The sequence below is a fragment of the Rattus norvegicus genome, chromosome X (assembly GCF_021556685.1).
Source record: "Rattus norvegicus strain SHRSP/BbbUtx chromosome X, alternate assembly SHRSP_T2T, whole genome shotgun sequence".
NCBI lineage: Eukaryota > Metazoa > Chordata > Mammalia > Rodentia > Muridae > Rattus > Rattus norvegicus.
In genome coordinates, this window is record NC_141554.1 from 160,420,893 (window position 1) to 160,441,482 (window position 20,590).

The following is a 20,590-nucleotide window of genomic DNA, read 5'->3' on the forward strand; positions in this document are numbered from 1 at the left end:
AGGCTCTCTCACACTTTCATCTCATTTTGTTTTAATATGGGTGTTTTGCCTGCATGTATGTCTATATATTCCTTGTGTGTGATGGCCAGGAAGACCAGAAGAGGGTGTCAGTCTTCTGGTAACTGGAGTTGTAGAAGACATGTAAGTTGTCACATGGGTGTTGGGAATTTAACTTGGACAATAGCAGCCAGTATTCTTTTTATTTTTTATTTTTTTTAGATTTATTTATATGGGTACACTGTAGCTGTTTTCAGACACACCAGAAGAGGGCATTGGATCCCATTACAGATGGTTGTGAGTCACCATGTGGTCGCTGGGATTTGAACTCAGGACCTCTGGAAGAGCAGTCAGTGCTCTTAATTACTGCACCATCTCTCCAGGACATTTTTATTTTTAAAGATGGGGTTTCATGCATTCCAGGCTGGCCTTGAACTTGCTATGTAGCTGAGCATAACCTGGAACTTCTGGGTACTTCTTGAGTACTGAGATTACAGGCACATTCCACCACCAAAACTGGTTTATGAAATACCATCACTCTACCAACTTTAGAAAGCCCAGAAGTTCAAGAATGTATCAGTTATTTTCCCAGCACTCTGTAGCATGCTGGCGCACTGTGCCCTGAATGCTTCTGGGGACATAATGCTTTCTCGTTCCTCAAGATGCACAAGATTCCTCAGTTACCAACTAGCTCATGGACAACAACTGTGAGGTTTTTTTTCTTCTCCTGGTGGACATGGAAGAGTTGGCCCAAATGGGAACCTGCAAATGCTGATGGAGACAGCAAGGCAGAAATGACCAGCTCTAGCCCTAAGGGATGCTATGCAAGTCTGAGGGCCTGTTGCTTCTGATGGGAGGAATGAGTTGCCTTTAGCTCTTGCCCTTGACCCAGCCACATAGAGGAAAGATCTGGGCTCCCACCTGTATGGGGGAGTATCTATGAGTTAAAATAGAGCTGGGATCAGGGTTGAGGATGAGCAGAGCATAGGGTTCAGATGGGATTGGCGGGGGTCACCTCCAAAAGTATACTCACACAGGTTAAGTGGGCAGTTAAAGAATGTATCAAGTACCCTGCAGCATTTGGAGAGAGCTCAGCCTAAAGACCTGGTCACCATAACAACTCCATTCTTTCATAGGAGCCTCCTCTCCCTGTTAGAGCGTTAGAGCATAGGAGCTCCATCTCCATGTAGATGTCTTCCTTGGCTAGTCCTACACTGTAGGGAATCAGCCTAGGAACTGAGTTGCTATCATAACTGCAGCTTGGTGGCTCCCTCTGTCTCTAGAGTGTGGGTGAAAGGGGGGGCAGGGCTACCATCAGTGCACTCCCCCCTCCCTGTGCTGCATACCTTGCCCACAGCTGAGCAGCTGGGAGGCTATTTATAAAGGCGGGTGAGATCAGCGGCAGAAGCTATAAATGCACTGGCCACGGCTGGGCCCCACAGGAACAGTGGTCCAGTGCACCAGAGCTTTGGGCTGCGACACGAGGATGAGTGCCAGTGCCGGTGGTAGTGGTGGTATGGACTGTGGTGGCAGCAGCAGCAGGTATGACCAAGCTGGGGAGAGTGGGGTCACCTGCACCTTGTGAGCTCACTGTCTGCATCCTCCCTCTTCACCCACAGCTCTCAGACTTCCTGTGGGCCTGAGTCCTCAAGCTCTGAATTAGCTCCAGCCACACCAGCACCTCGTTTGCTGCAGGGACTCCTGGGCTCTGATGATGAGGAGCAGGAAGACCCTAAGGATTATTGCAAGGGTAAGTCCTGGCTGCATGTGGCCAGCGAGATTGCCACTGCACGGGCTCAGGACAGCTTGGGTGTAAAAAGTTGCCAAAAGTAGGCCTACATGAGACGGATGACCAGCAGGACATTGATATTGAGGTATAAGGGAGAGAAATGTCCTACTCTGATCTATTGGCTCCCTTCTACAGGTGGTTACTACCCAGTGAAGATCGGTGATTTGTTCAATGGGCGGTACCATGTGGTACGAAAGCTAGGCTGGGGCCATTTCTCTACTGTCTGGCTCTGCTGGGATATTCAGTGAGTGACTGCGATCTGCCCGTGGGTTTGGTTGAGGCTACCACTCTGACCATGTGACTGTGACAAGGTCTGGCAGCCTATGAGGGTCTCCATATTACAGGCGCAAGCGCTTTGTGGCTCTGAAAGTAGTGAAGAGCGCAGGACATTACACAGAGACAGCCGTGGATGAGATCAAGCTCCTGAAATGTGTGAGGCGCCTCCCCTACTGCTCCCGGCCCCTTGAACTGCCTTGGGCCTGGCAATGTGGGTGCAGGGCCTGCTGGGGCCCTGAAGAGTGGGGCGGGGCTCCCAGAGGGGGCAGGCTCCAGCTGGCTCTGCCAAGCAAAAGGACCCGGAGAGCAGAGGCCTGAAAGAGGCAGCTGGCTCTCTTTAAGTGGGCCCCAGCTGGACTGGGAAAGGGGGCCAAAAGTGCTTCAGGGCATATGAGCAGAGCAGCTGTTGGGGAGCAGGTTGGGAGTCATCTGTGGCTCCTTGCCTTTTGTTCCAGGTTCGGGACAGTGACCCTAGTGACCCCAAAAGAGAGACCATTGTTCAACTTATCGATGACTTCAGGATCTCAGGAGTTAATGGAGTCCGTATCCTTTGCAAAATGAGCAATATGGCAGTCAAGGAGCCACAATGCACCATGGGATTTAGCCCTTGCAGGGAGAACCTATTAAACAACTCCATCCCTTTGGGCGCTTGTGTTTCTGAGTAGGGGAAACACAGGTAATTAGGTTGACAGTGATTATCTGTGACTAGCAGATAATCTGTGATTATCTGCAGAGTACTCCCAAATTACGAGGCTACTTTTGAGGACTACTTGGGCAGAAGAGTAAGGCTGGAGTGAGACATCTGTAGGATGACAAGAGGTACCATCCTAACTGGCACATCTTTGTCAGTGACAGAAACATTCTAAATAATAAACTGGGACAGTAGTGGCCACTAAGATGGTCCAGAGAAAGCCCTACTTCCCTGATCTTTGCATTTCTAGAGTCTAGGTCCTCCTCCATGATGGAGGGTAGGTAAGCCTGTGCCTTAGCTACGTGTTGCTGACTGCCCTTCACTCCAGGTCCAGATGTATGCATGGTGCTAGAGGTCCTGGGCCACCAGCTCCTGAAGTGGATCATCAAGTCCAATTACCAGGGCCTGCCTGTGCCCTGTGTTAAGAGCATCGTTAGGCAGGTAGGTGCTGCCCCCATGCTGCTCAGGTTGGCTGGGTATGGTTGTTAGGGTTCAGCTGTAGCTTTTGCCAGGTGCTGCATGGTCTGGATTACCTCCATACTAAGTGCAAGATCATCCATACGGACATCAAGCCTGAGAACATTCTACTGTGTGTTGGAGATGCCTACATCAGGCGCCTGGCTGCTGAAGCCACAGAGTGGCAGCAGTCAGGGGCCCAGCCCCCATCCCGCTCCACAGGTACCAAGAGCATGTGTGGGGACTGACACCAGGACTCTGGACCTCAATCCCTACCTGAATTACTATTCTTTTTTCTCTCCCCACCCCTCACACCCAGTCAGCACTGCCCCCCAGGAGGTCTTGGTAAGTTGTGGCACCCCTTCTTTCCCTGTCTCCGCTTCCAATCCAAGCTAGATGAGGCCATGTCCTCAGAGCTTGGTTCTTCTGCCACAGTTGTTCCATCTTTTGAACTTCTAAAAAGCTGGGTACCTGAGAAGAGAGTGATTAGACAGTGTATCATGTGCTCCAAACTGCCTCTGGTGGCCAATGGGCCCACTACCACCTCAATGGAAGGATATTGTGCCTTCCCCAAATGGCTACTTCAGGCAGCTTCATCCAGGGCTGGGAGTAGACAAGGAGCAGTTTAGGGTAGGCCCACTAGGTTCTCCCCAAACCACAAAGCTTTAAGAAGTAGGATAGGAGAAGAAGCAGAGAAATGGATGAGGGGCTGGGATTAAGGGTGAGACAAGATAGTACCCATGTTCTGATACCCAGGGGAGTTAGTTCTGGGGTTCAGGGCTGGGCAGGGAAACCTGGCAGGTAACCCTGACTCTGGCAGCAGACTGGTAAGCTGTCCAAAAACAAGAGGAAGAAGATGAGGCGCAAAAGGAAGCAACAGAAAAGGCTGCTGGAGGAGCGGCTGAGGGACTTGCAGAGGCTGGAGGCTATGGAGGCTGCAGTACAAACTGAGGGTGAGGGGCCAGAGAGGGCACTGGGCCACTAAGCATGCATGTGGGCTGCAGGCTTCTACTCATGTTCCCCTCTGCCCCTTCTCCTCAGACTCCAGCTCAAGACTAGAGCAGGGCAGTGGCTCCACCTCTTCTTCAGGCTGCCACCCGGAAGGCACCAGGGCTGGCCCCTCTCCAGCCTCTTCTTCCCCTGTGCCCACTGGGGGGGAACGCAGCCTTAGTCCCAGCTCGCAGACCTCAGGCTTCTCAGGGTCCCTGTTCTCCACGGCTTCCTGCTCCGTCCTCTCAGGCTCATCTAATCAGCGTGAGACTGGGGGTCTCCTGTCTCCTAGCAGTAAGTGTGGGGTACAGTGGGCAGTAGACAGACAGAACCAGGAAGAGCTGGGGCAGATCAGTCTCTCTTCCTCCTCTTCTTTCCTCAGCACCATTTGGTGCTTCCAACCTCCTGGTGAACCCCCTGGAACCTCAAAATGCAGACAAGATCAAGATCAAGATTGCAGACCTTGGCAATGCCTGCTGGGTGGTATGCTGAACACCTTGGGATGAGAGGGTATTTGGTCATGTGGAGCCCTACCCCAGGTCTGTCTCCTTTAATATAACTGAGAGCTGCTTCTTGCTGCTATCTCCAAGCAGCAGAGTCCTGCTAGGCCAGAACTGTGCCCTTAGCAATGGTCAGGGGCCACTAGAAAAGGGCTATCTTCAGGTCACCTAGACAAAGTCCCTCCTGGGACATCAGAGAAACTGTAAGAATCAGAGTGAGCTCCATGGAACTCAACTACATGGACAAAAAGCAGGAGTGGGCTGTGGGGGCAGGCTAGCCTGGGACTAGGCTCCTTTTCCTAAGGAGGCTTCCTTTTCCTCCAGCACAAGCACTTCACTGAGGATATTCAGACTCGGCAGTACAGGGCCGTGGAGGTCCTGATTGGTGCTGAGTATGGCCCCCCAGCTGACATCTGGAGCACAGCATGCATGGTATGCTAGTTTAGCTGCCTCCATGCCTAGGACCAGACTCCCTGCCAAAGCCTCACTTCTCCCCTCCTTTCTAGGCTTTTGAGCTGGCCACTGGTGACTACCTATTTGAGCCTCACTCTGGAGAAGACTACAGTCGTGATGAGGGTAGGGGAGGCAGGCCCTGACCTTGGCTTCAGGACCTCCAGCAGCCCCACCCCAACTCCCAACCTTCTCTTTGCCTACAGACCACATTGCTCATATCGTGGAACTTCTAGGAGACATCCCTCCAGCTTTTGCCCTCTCAGGCAGATATTCACGGGAGTTCTTCAACCGTAGAGGTGGGGATTAAGTACGCTAGGAGAGCAGAGGGAAGGTCAAGAACCTTGATTCTGAGAGAACAATAGGTGCCTGTTGTGGGTACAACTACAGGTACCAGCCTATCTGGGGACACTGCCTAATGTTGCTCACCCTCTAGGAGAGCTGCGGCACATCCACAACCTCAAGCACTGGGGCCTATATGAGGTGCTCATGGAGAAGTATGAGTGGCCCCTGGAGCAGGCCACACAGTTCAGTGCCTTCCTGTTGCCCATGATGGAGTACATCCCTGAGAAGCGAGCCAGTGCTGCCGACTGCCTCCAGCATCCCTGGCTTAATCCCTAGGTCCTACTGCAGCTGTGGACAGTAGGGGCTATGCTAGCTTTCAGTGCCTTGAGGGAAAGTAGGCAACTTCTTCCACTCTGTGGGAGCTGTTCTCCCAACCTGCTGGGTGCTACTGTGCTCACCCCCACCCCCATGGTAGGATAAGATGCTGGGGCAAGGCCCATATCTCAGCCTATTTGTGATCCTTCTAGAGGGTCCTGAATGGGGAAGACTGCCTGTTTGTTTCTTAATAAAGTGGGAACCAAAATACCAGTGTCTCGGAGTAAGGGAAGAACAGGGCCAAGTTCTGGAACACAAGTGGCTTTATTCTGGAGCCTGTCCCCAAAGCTAGCTGGAGTGCTAAAATGAGAAGGGAGTCCTACAGACAAACTGAGCAAACTGCAGGGATAGCTAGGCCTCCACAGCCCGTCCATTAATGATGCGGATGTGACGAATGATGTCCTGGATGGCTTGGGATGTGGTGCCCTGGCCTCCAATGTCTGGGGTATGCATCTGTAGGAAAACAAGAAACTTGGACACATCAGGCCAACATCTGCCATAACCCCATGGTGTCCCAGGGCTACCCACTGTTTCCTATAGTTGGAAAGGCAAGGAACTAGCACCAGGAGGCCAATAGTTCTAGATAAGGCCCAGAAACCTTACCCTGATACCACCCTTTCTTTAAAGGCCACACCCAGTGTTAGTCACTGCCTGAAGCATATAGGGTTGGCCAGACCAATATAACATGGGGTAGATGAAGAGAGACTAGAGGTGGGACAAGGAGGGGACAAGAGGAGCCTTACATTTTCATTGTCCATGGATGCTAAGACAGCTTTTCGGATGGAGGTGGCATAGGAATGGAGCCTAGAGGATGAAGAGAACAAGGTTTTGATTCTCAGTGCCAAGGGGCTAGTCAGAGTATTCATGATCAGACATTAGGAACCCACTTACTTGAGGTGGTCTAGCATCATGCAACTTGCTAGCAATGTGGCAGTAGGGTTAGCAATGTTCTTATTGGCAATACTTTTGCCTGTGTTCCTTGTAGCCTGGTAAAGAGAAGAAGGAAGTAGTTGGGAAATATAAGAATGCAGGGTAGACGATTCTACTCATGTACCATATCTAATAGAGGCACATCCCAGACATAGATACAAAATGAAGGCACATTAGGGCTTTAGGGAAATGCTCTTGGGTGTGAGTTTCCTTTAGAAACCTTTAGCCTTTAAACAGTACCAATGGCTGCACAACACTGTGGGATATCAACTGACAGAAGGCTACTATAAGAGAAAGAGAAAGATAGCAGAGTTGTGTCTGGCTACTCACTGTCTCGAATACTGCATACACATGGCCATAGTTGGCCCCAGCCACAAGGCCTGGGCCTCCAACTAGCCCTGCACAGACGTTGTTGACAATGTTACCATAGAGATTAGGCATCACCATGACATCAAACTGCTGAGGCCGGGATACCAGCTGTGGGAAAAGTGAGCTGAGTTGTAGAAGCCATGAGAACTAAGGGTTTGCATAAGGCTATGAAGCCAGCTGGGCTAATTACCTGCATTGTTGTGTTGTCCACAATCATGCTATCAAAGGTGATCTGAGGGTAGCGGGCTGCCACTTCCCTGCAACACTGGAGGAAGAGTCCATCACCCAGTTTCCTAGATGATGGAGGGAATATAAGACACCAGCTTGACCTCTCACTACAGTCAGTTGGAGAGTCAGGGTATACAGAGAGTCACAGAACCTTACAGAATAACTTGTAACTTGTTCTCCAGGTGGAAGAACAAGCATAATCCCGTCTATCTCACCTCCCCTATGGATGCAGTACAGTAAGACATAGAGCCTCAGGGACAACAGGATGCAGCCCTGTGTGTGGCCTTTTCAGCTGCCTTAGAACTGCTCAAAGTAGGCAGGAGAGTATGGAGTAAACATACATGATGTTGGCCTTGTGCACAGCCGTCACTTTCTTACGCCCACTCTCCTGGGCCAGCTTGAAAGCATATTCAGCAATGCGCAGGGACTTGGCTTTGGTGATAATCTTCAAGCTCTCCACCACTCCTGCTACACTCTGAGAAGAGGCCAGGGGACAAAAGGCTTGATGGGAGTACTACAGGATGCAGCCTTATTACTAAGTATATTTGGCTTTTCCAGCCCTTTGAGTAGTGGTACCTTACCTTGTTTCTGAAGTTCTCTCCTCAACTCTGACCCTGGCCATAATCATTGCCACCTACCCAAGAGGGTCAAGTAGCTTTGCCTACCTCATGCTCCAGGCTGCTGTACTCGCCTTCTGTGTTTTCCCGCACAATGAGGATGTCTATGTCCTTGTGCCGGGTCACCACTCCTGGCAGACTCTTACAGTGGATGACGTTGGCATAGAGGTCTAGGCTGGTACTGGGAGAATGACAGGGGAAAAGTCAAAACAGGCCCAACTAACAACTAACCAAGGTCATGAATGCCAGAACAGCCCACCCTAGCTTTCACTGAGCTGCCAGTCTATGTACATGGCTCTCACCGAAGGATGTTGTTCCGGGATTTGTGGGATGGTGGCAAGTTATGATTTGTTTCGATGTTGCCTAGAGGACAAAAGCAAACAAGATTGGCAAGTTAGGGCTGGAGGGATGGCTCAGTGGTAAAGAGCACTAACTGCCCTTCCAGAGGTCCTGAGTTCAATTCCCAGCAGTCACACGGTGGCTCACAACCATCTATAATGGGATCTTATGCCCTCTTCTGGTGTGTCTGAACACAGCTACAGTGTACTCACATAAATGAAATAAATACAGAAATCTTAAAAAAAAAAAGATAGACAAGTTAGAGAGGAATCCTCTGGGCTAAGCTACACTGACATATTCCACCCCCCTCCCCACTTGATCCAGGAAATGTTCACCAAAGGTTAATCCAATTGGAGAAGAACATTTTCAGAAGCAAAATAGTTTGTAGAACTCTGGATGTACCTGCCATTGTGTGTAAATTGGCTGGCCAAGGGACCTTGGTTAGGGTTACTGCCAGGCCCCAAACTATGATGGTACCCATGCCTAGCTCAGAATTAGGTAACCTCCACCTAACTTGGCTATAGCATGTCTGGACCACAGTGGCCCAGACATCTAGAGGAAGGAAACCAGAGGGACAGTGAGGACAGTGAGGACAGTAAGGAAATATCTGTTAGAAAGGTAATTAGACAGTGTCAAACAGAAAAGCCCCAACCCCCAAGTTGTTCCCTGCCCAGACTCACTTCACCCAGAGTGCTTATGGCATCCTGTGGCTCATGTAAGGCCCACTTAATGCCAATACATTCCTTACACAGAGTAGTAGATGGGCTAAAGTTCACAGAATGGTTGATGTTTAAGGATATACAACTTACCAAGGTAAAACCCAGAAAAGATTGCTATAATCCTTAATGTCCATACTATGCCACTTGGTGCCAAAGCAGCAGGCAGAGGAGAAACCACAACTCTGATTTTTTGAAGAAAAATTAGGGGTTAAAGCAGATTCTAACAGAGGCATGGTGAAGTGAAGGAAGAGGTAGGAGGAAGCCACTGAGCAAGCTTATACAGGCTGAGATAAGCAGCGCCATACTGTCAACAGCCCCACAAAAGCCTCAGATGTCAAGAACAAGAGTCATCAATAATCAGAAAATCCCTAAAATTGGAGCCGTGGGGACCTAGAAAAGTCAGTATGTAAGCAAAAGGAATTGTGTATAGCACTCCAACCTAGCCCCTGAGCTCACCCTTTAGAGCCACACGGTTCCGGCGGATGGCCATGATGGCATTGCGGATGTCCTCCTCATCAGCGTTGGAGCTTACATGCACCTCTTCAAAGTCCACTGGCACACATGCATGCCTGTAGTAGAGTCAAACTAAAGATGCTGGCCTAGGGTCTTCTGCACACCCTCCTGAAGCCTGCACCAGTTTTTCCCCTGGGGCTTACTACCTTGACCTAGCTCCAGCTAAGAGGGAACTGGGCCCACCTATACCAAGCAAGAGAGTCACAAAGTACTTGGGGGCTTCCAGCTGGGCTTGGGATGCAATCCTCCCTGGGAAGGAAGGCTAGGTCCAGGCGTTCCATACCTGAATACCGACTTAACATGCAACATGAGCTCCGGGCCGATGCCATCCCCTGGAATCATAGTCACTGTATGCCGCCCACCATACTTAGCAGACGGAGGCTGGAAGAAGGGAAATGGTGAAGGTAAGCCCTTGGATACCCCAATGTGCACCCTGGCTTGAGTCAGTTCCCTTCTTCCCACCAGCACCAATCCACAGGCCAGCCAAGGCAGAGTTGCTGTCCCGAGGCTCCTGATCAGCATCCACCACCCCCTCAAGCCCACCTGGATTTGGGTTAACCCCAAAGCAACTAAGAGCCCCTCAAATCTAATACAGAGAATACTCACAATTGTTTGTTGCTAGAGGGAAGACAGAAAGGAAGAAGACATGGATCAGCCAAGGTTGGAGGAACAAGGCTGTGACTAGGGAACTGGGATATTTTCCCTGGGGACACTGTCTAACACAACTCAGAGAAAGGGGAGGTGTGAGTAACCTCTGGAGACCATGCCTTGGAGGGAAGGACAGGAAGGCCAGGGAGCAAAGACATAAGGCATGTGTGCATGGATACATGTACGCCTAATACACATAGTCTCATGCACACACCCAAGGCAGGTACTTACTGAGGAAATGCTCCTTCGGGGGGCCTCATGGGCAGCCAGAACCTGTCAAAGAGAACCCTGATGTCAATGTTAGCTGTCCAGTCCCAAAAGTTGTTGGCAAGAGCCACCCTAGCTCTTGGCAGAGAGAAACTGATACTAGTAAACAACAGTTCATAATGTGTCTAGGACATTCCAAAGCCTCTATTCTCAACAACTGTCCCACAGGAGCACCAGACAAAGTTGTGCCAATACTTCACTATCCTTGTGGGTCAACATAATAAAAACTGTATGAGCCAGGCATGAGCATTTTAATTCCAGCATCCAGGAGGCAGAGGCAAATAGATCTCTGTGAGTTCAAGGCCTTGGTCTACATAGTGAGTTCCAGACTAATCATAGTAACAGAATCTCTAAAACCAGAACTATTTGTCTCCATCCCACTTTTGTATTGGCTTGATTCTCTTTTGGCCAATTTCTCCTCCTCCTCCTCCTCCTCCTCCTCCTCCTCCTCCTCCTCCTCCTCCTCCTCCTCCTCCTCTTCCTCCTCCTCCTCCTCTTCTTCCTCCTCTTCCTCTTCTTCCTCTTCTTCCTCTTCCTCCTCCTCCTCCTCTTCTTCCTCCTCTTCCTCCTCTTCTTCCTCCTCCTCCTCCTCTTCCTCCTCCTCCCTTTCTTCCTTCTTCTTCCTCTTCCTTCTTCTTCCTTCTTTCCTTCTTCTTCCTTCCTTCCTTCTTCCTCCTCCTCCTCTCTCCCTGCATGCCCCCCTCCTCCTCCCTCTTCTTCTTGTTATATGTATTAGAAGACTGGCAAACTTGACATTGCAAAAGAAAAATCTCAGCAAGCCACCAACTCTGAGCAATAATTTCATGCCTTCCTTGCTTTTCCTTATCACAAGGCCAATACATGATCAGTATAGTAAATGCAAATGGAAAGGTAGGGAAGAAATGATACCCCACTTCCCTGAGGTAAGCTTTGTCACCCCTAGGGAATGGTTCTGCAGAACAGAAATAAAAATCAAATGTCTAGGAATATACAGTCATTTCTGGAAGACTAATGACAAATACTTTTGCAAGGGATTGTAAACTGCTTTGTGGTGTAGCCTGGATGAGTGGTAAATGTCCCTAATCCCATGAGTGGGAAGCAGCTATATTTGGCCATGCTGGTGACACACTCACAGTTTCAGAGAAAAAGCTATTTGGGCCATATGGACCAGGTACTAAAAAGTGACCCACTGTCCTGTAGCTCTGGAGAGGCCATGTCCTCAGCAAAACAGGATAGCTTTCCTCCCCTCCATGCTGTGCTCTACTCACTTAGGAGTACCTGAGGAAGTAGTGGCATGGTACAGCCAAGTTCTTCTTTGTAACTTGAGGATTCTTTGCCATTTACCCATTAGACAGTAGCACAATGTTCCATCAAATAGCTGAGATACTGAAGCCATTTTCTAAAGAGTCATACCTTCTTTCAGAAAGACCAGAAGGCTAAAGTAGAGTCTGACCATTCCCCTCTGGGTTCCCATGGTCCACAGTTACAAGATGCTCAGTTACCTAGGCACTAACAATGCAGGAATGCCACTCAATAGCCCAAGCCAAGAGGTATAAAGACTGACCACTAGGACCGAGCCCTAAGAGTCCCTCAGTATATGCAGCCACATGCATGCTTGTTTTTTTTTCTAGTACTTGCCAATATCAGAGTCATCTTGTCTGTAGGGTCTCCATGCCTTCCTTGAGAAGGTAGCATAGATTTCCCTTCCTCCTAGGAGTCTCCCTAGACTGCTAAGTTCTACTTATACCCTATTCCTACTCCTCTAAGAGACATCACTCTATCTAATTATCATCAACGTGTTCTCTTCCTAGCCTATGAGAACAGAGCACATGTTTGTCTCACCCTCTACTGTCACTCCAAGATCAAGCACAGCACATGGTCCAGAGCTGGGACCACAAGGTACATTTTCTAGGCGAATAAGCACATCAGAAAATGAAGAGACAGATGGAGACCAGGGATATCTGAGACCAAATCCACCATCTGCTACTCTAGAAATGGCTTTGGAGCTACATAAAAAAAATCCATTGAACAGAAGCAAGGCATGGCAGCACACACCTATAGTCCTAGTACCTAGAAGGTAGAGGCAGGAGGATCAGAAATTCAAGATCATCCTTATATACAGAGAGATCATAAGGCCAGTCTGAGCTACATGCAACTTTGCTTCGAAAAACAAAAGGTGGATGGGGGGGAGGGATTAGTCAATCCATAGAATGTTAGCACCAATTTCATTTGACTGCTGAAAAACTTAACCAAACGGAGGTATTCAAGTTAATCACATGCTCCAACAGGATGGAGCTGAGCTAAAAAGTACACCACCCTTCATTCTACCAGCCTCTCAGTCAGAATTCAAAACTAGCATCTTGGGAGATGCAAGGATGACCCCTGTAACTCCCAGTAGTTAATTCCTCCTGGACATTAGCTATGGCAATGATCCAGCCTTCTAAAAGCCTATACCAGGTGTGGCTCAAAATCTGTGCAACCCATTCACAGATGGCAACATCATTGCTAGGGCTGAACCTATCTCACAGCTGCCTCCTATGCTAGAAGTTATAGTGGATGTTTTCCCAGTCCTAGAAAACTTGTCAACCACAGGCCCCCGATCTTGCTGTATATAGACATAGGGGTTTTAGGAGGTTACAAAGTTCTCCCTCTTGAGTCCAGGTTGTCTAATCAAAGGAGCCCAGCATGAAGCAGGCTGAGGAAAGCACACGTCTTCTGCCCAGTCATCATCCTTAGCTAGTCTGCAGAAAGACAAAGGTCCAAAGTGGTTCGATCTCCTGCTGATGGGCTCCCATACTTGATATTTTCCTAAGGTCTCTTTCTTTGTCATGTTTGTGGTCAACTGCTAATAATGATAGCATGATTTCTCAGGGGATGTCAACTAGCAGGACTTAAGACCTTGGGTTCTCTACATGGGTTCCTATAACCAGAACAATCACTCTCAAGGCAAAGCCTTGCCTGGTTACCAATCACTTCACTGCCACCTAGTCCCATCCCAACAAAGGCACACAAACATTCAGAAGGAAAGTTCTTCATTAAGAGTTTACAGAAGCCTAGCTGCTGGAGCTATCAGGGCCTCTGGCAATCCTCTATATACTGCTCATCTTTCCTCAACAATGTGGAAGAAGCCATAGCACACATGTGTGGCAATCAGAAGATGATTTTGTGGGGTCCTTTATCTCCTTGCATTTTACAAGAATTCCAAGGATCAAACTTAGTATTCCAAGCTTGGACACAGGTGTCTTTACCCACTGAGCTACCTGGCTGAACCAGAAGTCCCTATTTTAAATAGAATTTCATATAGCATATGCAGCTCCCTTCCCCAGACAACAGAGGAGATAAAGGGTAAGCAGAAGAGGCTGCAGGCAAAAAACATGGCATTCTGGAAGGTCAGAGTCAGCAAATGCTTTGAGAACATGAAGTCCTCTCTCCTCACTGGAACCCAGAGGGAGAGGAGAACTGGCCTAATGCCATGTTCTGGGTCAGTGGAAGAGCAAGGCCTGGAGGTCATAACTCTTATTCTGCAAAGCTAGTTATTGGTTTTCTGGTGCTAAGCAGTGCTACCCAGGAGCTAAACTACCTAACCAAGACTCCAAAGAAAGGGCCAGAAAAGCAAAGCCCTAGAGCCTTCCAGTCTCAGAACCCTGGTTTACTCTTATTACAGGGGCTTGGGCCTGCTTGTTGGCCTTTTGGCTAGAATCAAATATCAAGGTGCTTGGTAGGCAGGAGATCTGGAGGGATCAAGAATTATTGATAGTCAGATGGTGGCAGTGCATGCCTTTAATTAATCCCAGCGCTTGGGAAGCAGAGACAGGAGGACTTCTGAGTTCAAGGACAGCCTGGTCTACAGTGTGAGTCCCAGGCTACACAGAGAAACCATGTGTCTGATGAGACAGAGACCGGGAGGTGGGGGTGGGGCACAGAGAGACAGACAGAGACAAAAGGGGGTGGGGTTATAAAGTGGATTTTCACCTCCACTAGGAAAAAGCAGTCCTAGAGAGGAAAAACCAAGGAGGAAATGACTCCGGAAACCAGACACAACCAGCCTACGTGATATATGCAAGATAGTCTAGGACACATGGCCTCTTCAAAAGGTCTTCCACAAGGACACTACGGAGTGAACACCTAGCTACTGTGGTCTACCTTCCTAACCCTTCTGGAGGAGCCCCTGTCACCAGTCACAGAGGAGCCAAACCAAAGTCAATTTCAGCCAACCTCCTCATTGACAGCAGAAGCGACCAATGAACCCCAGAGTGCAGCCCTCTCCCCGCCCCTCCTAAGGCTTGCACAGCCAATCGAATCCTGGATTTTCTCAAAGAGCGGTTACCCGACTCTAGGTCTCAATTGGGTGTTAAGTCTCTCTGTGAGCGCTGCAACTGTTCCACCCTCCATTCATCACTCACCTCCCAAGGACGGCAGAGGAGAGCTGGCTTGAATATTGCCTTTGCAGCACTGCCAGCAGCTATCGCCACCTTCAGCGCCATAACGAAAAGTGAGGACCTCTACAGGTCAAAACGTTAAGCACCGTTCTCGCGACACTTCGGCACGACGAGAAATCCGGGGTGCGGGGGGAGGGGTGAGAAAAAGCTAGCACTACGCACGCGCACGGTCACACCGGTTCCTACGTCCCCTTCCGGTGCCTGTAGCACTGTTGCCGCCATCTTGGGGAGGGGAAGGCTGAGAAGGAGGGAAGTGCGACCGGTTGGGACCCTGGCTAGGGAAACGGACACGTCAGTGCCGCCAGCGACGTCACCATGCCCGACCCAGCCCGCCGACGCACGATTGGGTGCTGAGGCCGCTTACGCGTCGCGCTTCCTCGTCTGCTCCGCATGTTCAGGGCGGCTTGCTCTCTTTTCCCCTCGGCAGAGAAGAGGCGATGGCGGCGATGGCATCTTTCGGCGCCCTGGCGCTACTCCTGCTGTCCGGCCTATCTTGCTGCTCAGGTAGCGGCCTGGCCGGAGCTTGTTTCGGGCGTACCCCTGCCCCTTGGCTGGTGGTGCTGGGGGAGGAAGGGTGTGCGCGAGGTGGGGATCTGGTCCTTCCCTGGGCTCGTCGCTACCGGTGTTATCTTTCCCCGATGGGTGTCGTGTCTTGGCGACCGAAGCACCACAAACACGTTTACCTGGCAGCCAGGTTGCTGGAAGAAACTTCCTTGTCTATTTTTGGGAGAGCCCCAAAGTAGCACCATGTTCCGACCACCAGCTCCAGCAGGGAAGGTGCTATGTCCCTGGTTCCTGTGTATGTCAGAAGGTAGTCGCATAAGAGCAGCGCTGGCAGCGAGGAACCAATGCTGCATAGGCCAGGCTTCCCCAAGACAGAAAGCTAAGAGAGGGAACAAGAACACTCCAGGCAGATCAGAGTAAGGGCACGGAGGCAAGTTAGATAGGGAGCCAGGGAAGTGACCAAGGACTTTTAGTGTCCAGAGCCTCGACTTTTCATGAGACTCTGGTATATCCATCCATCCCAACGTTCTTAGCAGAATTGAACTGTGCACAGACCCATTGATACTTGTGAGCCATTTGTAACATCTGGTGGTAGGGTTGAGCTCAATCTGGAGTCTGCCGGGTATGTGTTTTGAAAGTTGTTAGTCCCTCAGACCTGAGAACCTGAACTAAGGAGGATTTGGTTTCTTTACATACTGGTAGATTCTGGCCATCCCTCCTACTCACCCTTCAGAGAATTCTCCAGTCTGTTGCTAACAGTGTCTTAAAAAGTCAAACCTGACTGTAAAACCTATTAGGGGCTCTATAGTGTCCACAGGGAAAGGCATGTCTTAGCAGATCACAGAAGTGTTGGTGGAATATGGCCTTTGAAAACCATTCGTGGCATTTTCCTCTTGCTATTCATGCCAGTACAAGGTCTTCTCCAGCTTAATTGGCCATTCTTTCAAAACACCACATTTGGAGAATAATAGGATGTAAACTTTCCTTCAGAGGTGTTTAGCTTACAGGGACAGGTTTGGTGTTTGGGTCCAGAGTGTACTTCTGTCAGGAAACACTGGGACTAGTGTTGACATTCTGTCAGCTGGATGGGTCTAGAGACTTGAAAGTCCCTCTATGTTGACAGCACCCCATTCACTGCTGCAGAATGCTTTCAGTAGATTGTTGAGGAAGTACATGGCTCTGAATTGAGGCTGCCTTGGCCCACTGGGTTTCTGGGGTACTCCAGAAGCAGGTGAGATGCTTCGTGGCCTCCCTGTCACAGATTCAGATACTAATTTAATAAACAGCCCCCTGCCTGCCTCAAAGACGCCTGCACCTCCCATGTTGCTGCATCAAGGCTCACCTCTGCAGAGCTTTCCCTTCACACTAGCCTGTGTCAACAGCCCTCACTGGCCCCTTCCACTATACTTCTAAGTACTAGGATCCATCTCCCAGACTCCACCTCTGTCAGGAATAGAAGAATTCATTCATGTATCCTCAGCTCACCAGTCTGAGAGGTAGAGTCAGGGTAAGCCCTTTTGCCTTTTGCCTGGAACACATAAATTGGCTTTGCTTCCTCTCCACAGCAGAGGCCTGCCTGGAACCCCAGATCACCCCTTCTTACTATACAACTTCAGATGCCGTCATTTCTACAGAGACTGTATTCATCGTGGAGATCTCACTGACCTGCAAAAACAGGGTCCAGGTGAGACAGTGGGGACTCAGCAGAGAGGGTGCAGGGAAAGAGATGAGGGTGGCAGTACTCGTTCACTGGCAGTTGACAGTGACCTGAGGATCCTATCAACAGGGAGAATAAGGATTCCAATTCACAGGGTGCAGGAGAAATGAGGGCACAGCGAGGCCAGATCCTAGCAAGTACTTCAAGCGCATTTTCCTGACCTGCTTGGTATGCTTTGCCTCCGTGCAGTAATGTGGGTAGACACCCCACTGTTTCCTGGATGAATGTCTGGAATGGGAGAAGGAACTAGGGTCAGGCTCCTCCATCTTTTTTTTCTGGCTGTAGTTCACCTGAATGTGTGTCTGTATGAGTGTTTTGTGAGTTTAAAGTAGAAAAACCCCAGCTTGAACCCTTAACCTGCTCTTCCAAAAATTTAAAAAAAGAAATTGGAACTTTTCAGGGTATAATACTCCTAGGGTTAAAAACTTCATTTGTCGGGTTGGGGATTTAGCTCAGTGGTAGAGCGCTTGCCTAGCAAGCGCAAGGCCCTGGGTTTGGTCCCCAGCTCTGAAAAAAAGAAAAAAGAAAAAAAAAGATACTGTGAACACTTTTTAAAAAAAAAACTTCATTTGTCACCTTCTTCTCAAGCTCCAAGAAATAATGAGGCCATTTTTTTATGATCTCACCCCTGAGTACAGCTAACAGGCTTGTTGTGGCTTAGAATAAACTGGTTATAAGGGAGATGTAGTTCTGTTCGCCTCTAGGGAAACAGATGAAGAAAGATGTGGCTGTCCATGGGTAAGGCCTAGCATGGCTCTGGGTTGTGGTAGGCCTATTTCTTGAGTCTTTCATGGCAACCACTACCAACATAATATAGCCCTCTGCTGGCCTACTCTCCCTTCCCAGTCATAGTACTGCTTTGGGCAGCACAATGGGTGATTCTATGTATGCCCAGAGAAGGGCAGAAAATGTGATTCTTGCTTTTATTACCCTACCCCACCCCATCCAGAATATGGCTCTTTATGCCGACGTTAGTGGAAAACAATTTCCTGTAACCCGCGGCCAGGATGTGGGTCGATATCAGGTAAGATATCCAGGGTTGTTGGGGAAATGGTTCAAAGCAGGCTTAGAGAACAAAGATTTAAGCACTGCTCATGGTGGTATTGTGCCAGCACTAGCAGAGTAATCCCCCATGTATCTGCTAAGCCCGCCCCTTGCCAAACATCCAACCAGGTGTCCTGGAGCCTGGAGCACAAGAGCGCCCATGCAGGCACCTATGAGGTCAGATTCTTCGATGAAGAGTCCTACAGCCTCCTAAGGAAGGCAAGTATTATCTGGAACTACTCTGAGGCCCCAAGGAGGGAGGGTGTGCCCCATTTCTGAAGTCCTCTTTACCCTGGTCATTCTGTATTCCCCTTCTGCAACATCAGCACTCTAGGACCAGCCAAATGGTTGACTTCCTGAGCTCCTGCCCCTGCTTCCTTGTATCTTGCTCATTTCTCCCTTATCTGGGCGGCCCACCCTGCACTTCTTGACCCCAGAACCTCCCTTACAGGCTCAAAGAAATAATGAAGACGTTTCCATCATCCCACCACTGTTCACAGTCAGTGTGGACCATCGGGTAAGTGCCCTTTTCTTGGAAGCAGAGAATACAGGGCATACCTTATCTTTTTGGGTTTTCTAAAGAAAAGCTCTGATCCTCTGCAGCCCAGGTTCTGGGCTGTTGTTGATCTGTGTGTCCTGAGAACAAGCGATTAAGGGTGACTGCTCCATTCCCTGGCACTCCCCTGAGCTGTCTTTTGGTCTTCTTTTTTTTCTTTTTTCTTTTTGCAGGGTACCTGGAATGGGCCTTGGGTCTCCACGGAGGTGCTGGCTGCAGCAATTGGCATAGTGATCTACTACCTAGCTTTCAGTGCAAAGAGCCACATCCAGGCCTGAGGGCAGCAACCTCAGCCCTCCATTGCTTCTTTCAATAAACAGTCACTATTTGACATGAGTACATTCAAGACACGGGGCTCCTGTGTCTATGGGGTGAGCTGGGGATCCAGCTGCCCTTGTCTGCCTGGACAGCAGATAGTAATACTGAGCAGAGCTCTATTTCCCCCAATGTCCTCTGTTTTCTTTGTCCTTGTCCTGATTCTCAGCATGGCTTGGGCCTTGGTCTTCTCTTCTGTAGTGTGTGGTATCTTAAAATAAGACCATCTTGGCTGGGCAGTAGTGGTGCAAGGCTTTGATTGCAGCACTCAGGAGGCAGAGGCAGGTGAATCACTGAGTTCAAGGCCAGTCTGGTCTTCAGAATGAGTTCCCAGACAGCCAGGACTACACAGAGAAACCCTATCTTGAAAAGCAAAAAGGAGGAACTACCATCTTTCCTTTCCTCACCAGTCACCGGGGCAGAGCTGGGTCACCCTTTGGCTTTTGTCAGGACATTTTCCCATGGTCAGCCTAGGGCTGCAGGACCTGTGGGTCTCTTGGACTGCTCTGGGTCCCAGGGCTTTTACTGCATCTATGGTGAATGGCACCTTTCCTAATTAGTCAAACCATCACCAAGTTATAACTAGCCTTGATCTTTGTGGTGTCTCCTGTGTGTGGGCTGATCATAAGCTGCATGCAAGTGCTCATGCACTTCAAATTGTCACACATAACACCTGCCCTAAGCATAGGGGAACACTACTTCTGGACTCTATACCCTAACCCTAACCACTCTGTGTTTCTTCTTGGTCTGCTGCTACTCACAGCATCCAGTTTAATTCTGGATTTTTGAAGAACAGCCTCCCACACCTCCCAAGAGTATCCTTCCTGTTCTCTACTGAGGTGTCTGCTCACTAGAGTATAAACCAGGAAGCCCTGCTTGCAGTAGTGCTTCATGTTATCTTTTTGTACAGACTGGACACCAGCTACTTGATTAGCACCCCTTAGTACTATGGAAGCCTAGTTGGGAAGAGGCTGGATGCAAGTCCCAAGTAAATGCTAGTGCTTTCTTCAGGATAGGTCATTCAAAGACCTTACCATACCCTAAGAGTAGTGGGTGCTCCTTAACTTATGTGGGTGTTGGCTGGGAGATTGAACACATCTTATGATTCACGTTCATCCAAGACAGGGTGTCTGCCATCTTCATCTGGGATGCACTAGGGAGTAGTACTGAGACTATCAGAATTGGACACTAGGTAAGCAACAGGCTCAAGAAAGGCCAGGAATGGCCTTTTCTTCTTGGCTACTAAGGAACAAATGGCACCTAGCTAGATGGCAATGACAGCCAAATGTGAAGTTGATATTCCAAACTATCAGTAACCCAGTACTGTCAGCTGCCCTGGTGCTACCTCTTCCTGAGCCAGTCAGCACAGTATATCAGCCCACCTCCAGGTCCTAAGAACCCACTGTCAGAAAACAATGGGGTGACTCCAGAAGTTCCCAAGTAGCAGAAAGAATGCTCAAGGAATACTTGACCTTCGTCTCCTTTACTGAAAGGACCAGGGAGCTAGAGAGCATAGCTATCTTTTTCTACTTTTATTTCTTTCAGTCCCCTAATACCAGATAGCAGAGGGGGAAAAAAGGATAGGAAGGAAAGGAGG

At 49.4% G+C, this 20,590-nt stretch overlaps 3 protein-coding genes across 12 annotated transcripts; 2 read left to right on the forward strand and 1 right to left on the reverse strand.

Moving 5' to 3' along the window:
* The first annotated feature begins 1,437 nt into the window (after positions 1 to 1,437).
* Srpk3 (SRSF protein kinase 3) lies at positions 1,438 to 6,019 on the forward strand. 4 transcript variants are annotated; one of them, XM_087599240.1, is made up of 15 exons: positions 1,438 to 1,539; positions 1,617 to 1,747; positions 1,922 to 2,030; positions 2,131 to 2,218; positions 2,518 to 2,605; positions 3,082 to 3,194; positions 3,266 to 3,431; positions 3,529 to 3,554; positions 4,030 to 4,162; positions 4,251 to 4,493; positions 4,582 to 4,682; positions 5,024 to 5,131; positions 5,206 to 5,275; positions 5,356 to 5,448; positions 5,586 to 6,019. In XM_087599240.1, the coding sequence occupies exons 1-15, from the start codon at positions 1,484 to 1,486 to the stop codon at positions 5,768 to 5,770; spliced, it is 1,710 nt and encodes a 569-aa protein (XP_087455366.1). In that variant the 5' UTR covers positions 1,438 to 1,483; the 3' UTR covers positions 5,771 to 6,019. The 4 variants fall into 4 exon arrangements, with proteins under 4 accessions (XP_087455366.1, XP_087455367.1, XP_087455368.1 ...); XM_087599241.1 differs by having other exon boundaries at positions 4,033 to 4,162; XM_087599242.1 differs by having other exon boundaries at positions 3,088 to 3,194.
* A 35-nt stretch (positions 6,020 to 6,054) lies between these two features.
* Idh3g (isocitrate dehydrogenase (NAD(+)) 3 non-catalytic subunit gamma) lies at positions 6,055 to 14,941 on the reverse strand. 6 transcript variants are annotated; one of them, NM_031551.2, is made up of 13 exons: positions 14,822 to 14,941; positions 10,404 to 10,445; positions 10,131 to 10,142; positions 9,808 to 9,905; positions 9,468 to 9,580; positions 8,256 to 8,316; positions 8,002 to 8,134; positions 7,678 to 7,811; positions 7,299 to 7,401; positions 7,070 to 7,216; positions 6,701 to 6,795; positions 6,553 to 6,613; positions 6,055 to 6,262 (listed from the first exon to the last, which is right to left on the reverse strand). In NM_031551.2, exons 1-13 carry the CDS (start codon positions 14,900 to 14,902, stop codon positions 6,161 to 6,163), a joined length of 1,182 nt encoding a protein of 393 aa, NP_113739.1. In that variant the 5' UTR covers positions 14,903 to 14,941; the 3' UTR covers positions 6,055 to 6,160. The 6 variants fall into 6 exon arrangements, with proteins under 6 accessions (NP_113739.1, XP_087455291.1, NP_001418482.1 ...); XM_087599165.1 differs by having other exon boundaries at positions 10,404 to 10,460; positions 14,822 to 14,912; NM_001431553.1 differs by lacking the exon at positions 10,131 to 10,142.
* Positions 14,942 to 15,065: 124 nt separating this feature from the next.
* Ssr4 (signal sequence receptor subunit 4) lies at positions 15,066 to 19,024 on the forward strand. Of its 2 annotated transcripts, none has more exons than XM_087599262.1 (6): positions 15,066 to 15,361; positions 16,930 to 17,045; positions 18,028 to 18,102; positions 18,252 to 18,341; positions 18,574 to 18,639; positions 18,852 to 19,024. In XM_087599262.1, exons 1-6 carry the CDS (start codon positions 15,295 to 15,297, stop codon positions 18,954 to 18,956), a joined length of 519 nt encoding a protein of 172 aa, XP_087455388.1. In that variant the 5' UTR covers positions 15,066 to 15,294; the 3' UTR covers positions 18,957 to 19,024. The 2 variants fall into 2 exon arrangements, with proteins under 2 accessions (XP_087455388.1, NP_058895.1); NM_017199.1 differs by having other exon boundaries at positions 15,137 to 15,361; positions 16,927 to 17,045; positions 18,852 to 19,009.
* The last annotated feature ends 1,566 nt before the right edge of the window (positions 19,025 to 20,590 follow it).

Excerpts from the sequence above, each read along its gene's own strand:
- Srpk3 (XM_087599240.1), top strand. The coding sequence starts at position 1,484 with ATGAGTGCCAGTGCCGGTGGTAGTGGTGGTATGGACTGTGGTGGCAGC. Across the intron at positions 4,163-4,250 it reads GGCTGCAGTACAAACTGAGG|ACTCCAGCTCAAGACTAGAG; the intron begins GTGAGGGGCCAG and ends CCTTCTCCTCAG. Across the intron at positions 4,683-5,023 it reads TTGGCAATGCCTGCTGGGTG|CACAAGCACTTCACTGAGGA; the intron begins GTATGCTGAACA and ends CTTTTCCTCCAG.
- Idh3g (NM_031551.2), bottom strand. The coding sequence starts at position 14,902 with ATGGCGCTGAAGGTGGCGATAGCTGCTGGCAGTGCTGCAAAGGCAATA. Across the intron at positions 10,446-14,821 it reads TCCTCTGCCGTCCTTGGGAG|GTTCTGGCTGCCCATGAGGC; the intron begins GTGAGTGATGAA and ends TCTCTTTGACAG. Across the intron at positions 7,217-7,298 it reads TGGACAACACAACAATGCAG|CTGGTATCCCGGCCTCAGCA; the intron begins GTAATTAGCCCA and ends CTTTTCCCACAG.
- Ssr4 (NM_017199.1), top strand. The coding sequence starts at position 15,295 with ATGGCGGCGATGGCATCTTTCGGCGCCCTGGCGCTACTCCTGCTGTCC. Across the intron at positions 18,342-18,573 it reads CCTACAGCCTCCTAAGGAAG|GCTCAAAGAAATAATGAAGA; the intron begins GCAAGTATTATC and ends CCTCCCTTACAG. Across the intron at positions 18,640-18,851 it reads CAGTCAGTGTGGACCATCGG|GGTACCTGGAATGGGCCTTG; the intron begins GTAAGTGCCCTT and ends TTCTTTTTGCAG.